Source organism: Scyliorhinus canicula, chromosome 2 (genome assembly GCF_902713615.1).
Source record: "Scyliorhinus canicula chromosome 2, sScyCan1.1, whole genome shotgun sequence".
Classification (NCBI taxonomy): Eukaryota; Metazoa; Chordata; class Chondrichthyes; order Carcharhiniformes; family Scyliorhinidae; genus Scyliorhinus; species Scyliorhinus canicula.
In genome coordinates, this window is record NC_052147.1 from 28,421,144 (window position 1) to 28,430,049 (window position 8,906).

The 8,906-nt window shown below is 45.7% G+C and overlaps 1 protein-coding gene across 1 annotated transcript; it reads right to left on the reverse strand.

The window, feature by feature from the left end:
• Window positions 1-5,687: 5,687 nt before the first annotated feature.
• LOC119962363 (protein FAM181A-like) lies at window positions 5,688-6,986 on the reverse strand. The gene has a single exon (XM_038790337.1). It carries the CDS (start codon window positions 6,938-6,940, stop codon window positions 6,050-6,052), a length of 891 nt encoding a protein of 296 aa, XP_038646265.1. The 5' UTR covers window positions 6,941-6,986; the 3' UTR covers window positions 5,688-6,049.
• Between the last annotated feature and the right edge of the window lie 1,920 nt (window positions 6,987-8,906).

Genomic DNA, 8,906 nt, shown 5'->3' on the forward strand with positions numbered 1-8,906 from the left:
TTTCCTCCCACAGTCCAAAGATGTGCAGGTTAGGCGTATTGGCCATGCTAAATTGCCCTTAGTGTCCAAAAGGGTTAGACTGGGTTACAAGGATAGGGTGAAGGCATGGGCTTAGGTAGGGTGCTCTAGGGGCAGCAGGGTGGTGCAGTAGTTAGCACTGCTGCCTCACGGCGCCGAGGTCCCCGGTTCGATCCCAGCTCTGGGTCACTCTCTGTGTGGAGTTTGCACATTCTCCCCATGTTTGCGTGGGTTTCGCCCCCACAACCCAAAGATGTTCAGGGTAGATGGATTGACCACGCTAAATTGCCCATCAATTGGAAAAAATTAATTGGTTACTCTAAATTTTTAGTTTTTTTAAAGTAGGATGTTCTTTCTTTCCAAGGACCGGTGCAGACTCGATGGGCCAAATGGCCTCCTTCTGCACTGTAAGTTCTATGATTCTATGAACCATTTCCGATTGATGTACCAGGAAACCGAGATTCTCTGTACCTTGCGAGTTCTACAATCTTTCCCCATTTAAATAATGTGCTGTTTTTCTATTCTGCCTGCCAAATGTAGCAAATTCACATTTTCTCACATTGTCCTCTATCTGCCAAATGTTTGCCCACTCAGTAAACCTTTCCACATCCCTTTGCAAACTTCTTATATTCTCTTCACAACTTACTCTCCTCCGTATCTTTGTACCTTCGTATCCATCGGCAAATTTAGCAACCACACATTATGTCCCTTCAGGCAAGTCATTGATATAAATTGTAACTAGTTGAGGCCTTGGCACTGATCCCCTTGGCATTCCACTCGCTACATCTCATATATTTCTAGTGAGCTACTTTCTTCATTACCTGTGTTCCTGTTGGTATAATTATTACTGGGAGTTTTAATTTATCTTTTATTCAATTCAACCACCTTTTACAAAGCTCTTTACATTATTGTTTTGGAAAATACTGAGATTATGCAGGATGACATATAAATGCAAGCTTTTTTTCTATTATAAAGTGTTTGGTAATAAATAGCTTACCATTGTCATGGATTGGAGTCTAACGCTGAGGATTGACAGCACATGGAGCATATCTCAAACAAAGTGTCAAACTGGTTTTCAAAACCATATCCTTCAGAGTGTTACAAACTTAGCGACGGTCCAACAATTCACACCACACATTGTGTAAAACTGGAAGCCTGGCACAATCAGACTTTGGAGTCAAGTAATGTGGCTCTCCTCTTCTCCACGGTATCTTGGAGTTGGTCCTAACTCTGACCATTTGGCTACATATATTCAACAGCTGTAGCATACATACAAAGCAAACCCACTTCTCATCAACGTTAAAATCCCAGTGAAAAATCATCACTATTCACTTACCTGGGCACATTCACGCCAAACATTGAGAATTGAAAGATCTGAATATTGATCTGTATCTGCTGGTCAGCATAAGAACACAAGAACTAGGAGCAGGAGTGGGCAATTCAGCCCCTTGAGCTGCCCGCTCCGTCATTCAATACAATCATGGCTGATCTAATCTCGGCCTCAACTCCACTTTCCTACCTGTTCTCCATAACCCTTTAACCCATTACAAATTAAAAGTCTGTTTACCTCCTCCTTAAATTTACTCAACGTCCTGGCATCCATCACACTCTGCCATAATCTCAGCCTCAACTCCACTTTCCTACCTGTTCTCCATAACCCTTTAACCCATTACAAATTAAAAGTCTGTTTACCTCCTCCTTAAATTTACTCAACGTCCTGGCATCCATCACACTCTGCCATAGTGAATTCCATAGATTTTAGAAAAGTAATTTCTCCTCATCTGAGTTGCTCTAGTTAAGGAAACTTTATGAAATGAAAATCGCTTATTGTCACAAGTAGGCTTCAAATGAAGTTACTGTGAAAAGCCCCTAGTCGCCACATTCTGGCGCCTGTTCGGGGAGGCTGATACAGGAATTGAACCGTACTGCTGGCCTGCCTTGGTCTGCTTTCAAAGCCAGCGATTTAGCACTGTGCTAAACAGCCCCTACTAGTGATCTCCTCGAACATTTGCAGCCTGTTTCCTTAGTGCATCTTGTATTCTTGGAATTTGTGCATATCGGCAAATTGTTTAGAATAGACTAGACACTTTGAAAGCTTTGTGAAGGTGAAGCTCCACACACGTTTCCACCCGCACCATTAGCACTAACCTCCTGCAGAACCAATGCAATCAAGCATGACTGAGAACAGTGTCAATGAGACCTCAAGATGTGCAGATAGGGTAGTGCAAAAGATATGGGGTGGGTGGGGCAATTCCTTTCAGTATAAGCCTGGAGACTGCAGCACTTTATCTCTCTGTTTAAAGGTATTAATATTTTCTGCAAAGCAGACCTGTTGACCTGATCAATTGACTTCCACTGCTGGCCAGGTGGTTAATGCTGGATTCATGGAGCCTGTCCAACTGGGAATTTGAGTGCAACGCCATGAAGCAGCCTGAGCGATAGCCATCAGTGGAAAACTTTCCTATCTGACCCAGGGGGCATGGGCCAGTATTCTCAGCAAGTCAGTGGATTGTTGTAGTGCTAAGGATTACCTATGGGCAGAATTACAGGGGCAGAATTTAAATTCCTGTGACCTATGGTCTGATTTAATTTGATTCTGCCCTGATTGATCTACGGGGTTAAAAACCCATCTGGTTCACCCATGTCCTTTAGGGAAGGAATTTCTGCCACCCTTACCTGGTCTGGCCTACATGTGACTCCAGATCCACAGCACGGTGGTTGACTCCTAAATGCCCTCAGGGATGGTCAATAAGTGCTGGCCCAGCCAGCGACGCCCACATCCCTTGAACAAATTTTTAAAATCTGCTACCAGGGTGAATAAGCGTATGGGAACTCCCAGAAGGCAGCATGCAGTAAAAGTATTGGATATCACCGGGGGGGGGGGGGGTGGGGGGGGGGGGGGGGGGGGCAGATTTCAATGTAACTTGTTTCCTCTTCTGTACTGAGATTTACAAACTGAACAAGAGTCTTGTGAGCACTAAAATGTGTTTGGAGGAGTTAGAGGGGGGGAATGAGGGGGTGGTGGGCGGTGGGCGCTACTCCAGCCAAGCTACGGCAGGTGTGAAGTGACTTTAAGGTGTATTTATTTTGCTGCGGGGGAGTGGGGTTAAAGGACCAACTCGCAATAGTACTTTGTGGCCGGCTCTTGCAATGAAATGAAAATCGCTTAGTGTCACAAGTAGGCTTCAAATGAAGTTACTGTGAAAAGCCCCTAGTCACCACATTCCGGTGCCTGTTGGCAGAGGCTGGTATGGGAATTGAACCCACGCTGCTGGCCTGCCTTGGTCTGCTTTAAAAGCCAGCTATTTAGCCCTGTGCTAAATCAGCCCCTGCTGGGCTTAGACATCAAAGAGGCAAGTCGGACACGTACAATTTCAGTAAAACTTCAACAATTATAGTCACAAGCACTGCATTGAGCAACTCACAATTATAAAAGGGCCCCAATACATTGCTATAAGTGCACTTGCAGTCCACTTAAAAACATCTGTTTAATAGCTTTTCACTGTACTTCGGTACATGTGACAATAAATCAAATCAAATTAAATCAAAGCTGTTATAGATTTCAAAGTGTTGAAAGTCCAAAGGAAACACCCGTGTCGCCCCCCCCCTCCCAAATAAAATATATCTTTAAATCTTGTTCTTTTTTTAAAATTGTTTTACTGTAAATAAACCCTTCATCCGAATTTGTCGGCTGGCTGGAGACGAAGTTTCAAAATACAACAGGAAGGATTGAATCCTGGACAGTAACAGCTCCAAGTGCCCCTGGACGGTCAGCAGGTGTCGGCTGTGCCCCTGTGTGAATGGAGACTTGCAGAATTTCCACACGGAGTTTGTAACAAGAAGACATGTCCCATGTTTTATTCAATAAAATTATATCTTCCATTACATTGACCACACGACGACATAAAAGACAAGTAACACCACGAGTAAAACCATTTCTTGACTCTAGAAGTTACACATTGTTAGGCATCACTTAGAACCATCCAGACACATTTAGTTAACATGTTCTGACTTTTCCACTGGATGAAACTCACCTACTGCTCAATGTTTTTTACGGCTGCAGGAAACGTTGGGGCAAGTATTGCCAATATATACTCACTGAGCTGCTCTTCCTGTAATGTGATAATGTTTATATGTGTGTGTGTGTAACGTGTATATTTGTGTTTGTGACAGTCTGTGTGTGGAATGTTTATATTTGTATGTGTGTAACATGTATATTTGTGTTTGTGACAGTCTGTGTGTGGAGTGTTTATATTTGTGTGTGTGTTTGTAACGTGCATATTTGTGTTTGTGAGTGTGTGTGTGTAATGTTTATATTTGTGTATATGTTTAACAGTTATTCATGATGGCCCGCCTTCTCAACCTTGCCCTTGCCTGAGATGTGGCGATCCTCAGGTTAAATCACCACCAGTCAGCTCTGCCCCTCAAAATGGAAAGCAACCTATGGTCACCTCGGACAATGGTGACTTTTGAAGTATATATATATGTTTGTGTATGTACATATATATATGTGTGTGTGTGTATATATGTGTATGTGTGTGCATGCCCATATATATGTGTGTGTATATATTTGTGTGTGTACATATATATGTGTGTGTGTATATCTGTGCATGTGTATGCATATATGTGTGTGTGTGTACGTGTGTGTGTATATGTGTGTGTGTATATATATATATGTGTGTGCATATATATAAATGTGTGTGTGTGTGTACGTACAAATATGTGTATATATGTGTGTGTGGGTGTTATGTGTGTATATATGCGTGTATATATGGGTGTGTGTGTTGGCCTGTCGGCTCTTGAAATTATTTTTGGTTTTCTTTTCAACTCGTCTTCTGTTCAGTTTGACCTACTTGTGCAAAGCTCGTTACCCGGCCGCGCGTGTTAATATTTACCAGGTAGCGATTGGCGCATTACCTGTCCAGAGCTGGGTCAACATTCAAAATAGACAGGTCTGTATGGTTAAAATAACACATTAAAGACCAAAAGATGATTACCTGAACAAATACACAGACACAAACACGTAAACACACATTCACACGTGAGCACCCACACACACGTCGCAGCCACACGTGCAGACAGACACATCTACCGACACACACACACACAGATACACCCACCCATAAATGCACACAGACACATACACAGCACACAGATATACCCACACATAAATACAAACACATACAGACACATACATACAGATATACACACACATAAATACACACATATATCTACACTTAAATACACACACATACAGACACATACACACTCACAAATATACCCTCCCATAAACACACACGCATAGACACATACACACACACACACAGATATACCCACACATAAATACCCACACACATACAGACACATACACACACAGAAATACCCACACACATGCACATACACACACATATACCCACACATAAATACATACACACATATATACCCACACATAAGTACACACACACATAGACACCTACACACAGATATATCCAGATAGATACACACACACAGACACCGACACACATATACCCACACATAAATACACACACATGCACATACGCACACACATACCCACGCATAAATACACACACTGCACATATACACACAGATATACCCACGCATAAATACACATACACACACATATACCCACGCATAATTACACACACATGCACATATACACACACAGATATACCCACGCATAAATACACATACACATACACATATGCCCACGCATAAATACAAACACACACAGACACACACGCAGCATACAGAAACATAAAATACATACATAGCGCAGAACGCCATATACGGATCACACACAAGCAAACTCATGCATATATACGTACACACTGTCAGAAAACACACATATAGACACATGTAAAGATACAAACGCGCATACAATTCACTGGCAATCCCCAAAACTGCTTGCTCAGTGATTGAGTTGGATATAGACTGTAAACAGTCATGTGTCTCCAGCCGTATTTCTGTCCCCACTGTAAGTCTGAGAGTCCACGCTTGCACGTGCTGTAGATCAAAGGAACCCGTACACGTTGTAGAGCGGAGGGGGAGGGACAGCGGGCTTGGTGGGGATGGGCTTCAAAACGACGGGTTTGTGGATTTTCTGTCCGTGTAAAGAGTCTTTGGAGTAAGCGCGGAGCTCGGCCGGCAGGTTGCCAGCCTTCCTCCACATGCCGATGTGCGGACTGGGGGAGTGGGGCAGGCCGCAGTGAGTCTGGTAGAGTCGGTGGTACTGAAATGGACAGCAACCGCAGAGATCCATGGTGCGCGCCAGGGAGGCCAGCTGCAGTTTCAGGGGCTCCCTGTCACAGTGCTGCTGGAGCAGGGCTGGGGCTGCCGCTGGCAGCGCTTTGGGCGGGTTGCAGCGTCCCTGGGCCGGCTTGCCCTCCAGTCCGTGTCCGGGCGGACCACCCGCTGCGCCGGCCACCTGCTCGGCCTGGAGCGCATTCAAGGGCTGCAGCTTCTTGGGCGGCCTGGGCTCCTCCCAGAATGAGGCGGGCAGCTGTCTCTTCCTCATGGGCACCTGATCGTGCCTGCCCGGCTGCCTGCCCTCCGGGCTGCCCACCGCCGGCACAGCCCCGCTGCCCTCGGACGTTTCCGTGCAAGAGACCTTGGAGCCCGGGGCTTGGCAATGGAAGTGAGAGGCGGCGTGTTGCAGGATGTAAGCTCGGCTCTTGTTGTCCTCGGAGCCCCTCTTGGAGCCGGCGTCCAGCAGCCGGCTGGGGTGGCACCGCGGGATCCGGGAGTATTTCTGGGAGAAACGTTTCAGCTGCTTTTGCAAATATTTCCTGTGATCCACCGACCTGCGGCAGGGCGCCGATTTGTCCAGAGCCGCCTTGATGTCACTCGAAGCCAAGTTGACAAAGTTCAATAAAGTTTTAACCTCGCTGTCTGCCGATGCCATACTTAATGTCACAGCATCCGTGCCTCAGGCTGGTCTTCACCACCAAGAATTCAGGGAGGGTGGTGGGGTGGGGTGGGGGGGCCAATCTCCCCTCTGCCTCTCTGCCCCCCCAAAAAAAACACTGTAAAGCAAAGAAGCGAAGTCATTTTCACTAATAATCGAATCACGGGTTATTAAGCAGCAGAGTTGCTCCAATCGGTGTCAATATCACGAGTAGCGACCCTCACCCTCAACATAAACCAATGTCAACTGCTATCGATATACTTCTAATATTTTACACTAAATATTACAACCATGTCCACACTTGTCAATCTAGTCAATGCCTGAATTTCAGTAAGCACAGCATTTTGTCCTGCTCCTTCTGACTGTTAACCTAACCTTGCATTGCATTGACTAATACATCCAGGTGTCCACGTATATCGATTTCTAACACACAGGCAATAGCCCACGGGCACTTTATTCACTTTTCAGCAGCTTCCTTCAGCAATAAATATCGCCACATCAGAAGTGTGAACAGAAAAGTGAGTTTTACTTCCGGCAGCCACCCCCCCCCCCCCCCCAACTGTATCCAAGTGTCCCGCGTCAGCATAAAACTACACCCCCCCCCCCTGCCCTCCACCCACATCCCACCCCAACATACTTTCTGTATTTCTCAATATCTCAATAGTCAGTGTGTACCCTGTCTCCCCTGTCCAGTCACAGTTAAACAAGGGCACTCGAGGCTGCTCCCATGTACCTGTCTGTACCTGGACATCAACTTCACCACTAACCCACGCCCCTTTGTTTAATCGGCCTTCCTCACCTTTCAGACCCGCCGGAGAGCAGGTCTTGAAATTTCCTCCTCTTTTCTCACTGGAGTAAGCTGAATGAATATCAACTGCCTGTAGTTAAGGCACTTCCAGACCAATCAGCAACCCCTTCTTAACACAATACATCCCAATCAGGCGCTGGGCTAGCTTGTTCCACATTCTTTTGTATCACAAATTGTCGTTATGGAAACAGAGGAGAGAGAGAAAAAAAGCGAGCCAATGAGTACAATAATTTTCCATGCAATTTTCCCATTCTCTCCCTCTCTGTCTGCCTGTCTCTCCTTCTCCACCTCATCCCTTGCTATACAAAACATGTGTTCGGATAATGCACCAAGGCTCGGGAAAAGTTGATTTTTATTTCATGAAAAATAACTTAAGCTGTCTGGTGGCTTGCAACCGGGGCATGCTTCATTGCAGCCACACAATGCTGGCTTTGCACGTCTGGCCTGCCTACTTTTAACTGCTCCGGCTTTTTGGGGGTCTGATGTCAGGAGGAGAAATAGGAGAAAAACTGAAGAGATGTGCCGATATCCATGGATAGGGGGCTTGAGCGCTCAAGAATCTTGTCTTTATGTTTGCCTCCTCAATCGAGACACACAAAAGCTGAATTACCCATTCAAACCGCCCTGACAATGGGATCGAGTTGGATAGCACTCTTGCATTTGTAGTCAAACAGTTAGAGACTTAAATCGAGTCGTCATGATAGAGAAAGACTTGGACAAAGCCCATAGAATATCCATCAGTAAACATTTTCCTGTGTCATATTAGCGGGTCTCCATGGCTTCGTAGCGGCCAGGGACAATAGCACAAGTTTGCACACTCGACTACTGTCACCCTGCCAACGCATGCAACGGCCAAAAAAGGACAATCCTTTGGAAACGATGAACTCTGTGGGGAAGGTAGGGCTGGAGTTTTTTTTTGAAAAGCGTGTGAAATGCTAATTGTTCTGTTTCCTTTCTTGATGAACTGGACGCTACTCAGCGCGTCATTCCCACCTCTCGCTCATGCAAGGTGGTTCTTTCTCAAAGGGACAAAGGTGAATGGGCACGGCCAGCATTTCTCGCACAAACCAGGAGGTACATGGCCTCTCCCTCCTGATGCTAGCCACCCCCCCCCCCCCCACCCCACACACTCACCTGGGCTCAATCCCCCTGGAG

Bases quoted from the DNA above. Each gene is read 5' to 3' on its own strand.
- LOC119962363 (XM_038790337.1), bottom strand. From the start codon at position 6,940: ATGGCATCGGCAGACAGCGAGGTTAAAACTTTATTGAACTTTGTCAAC.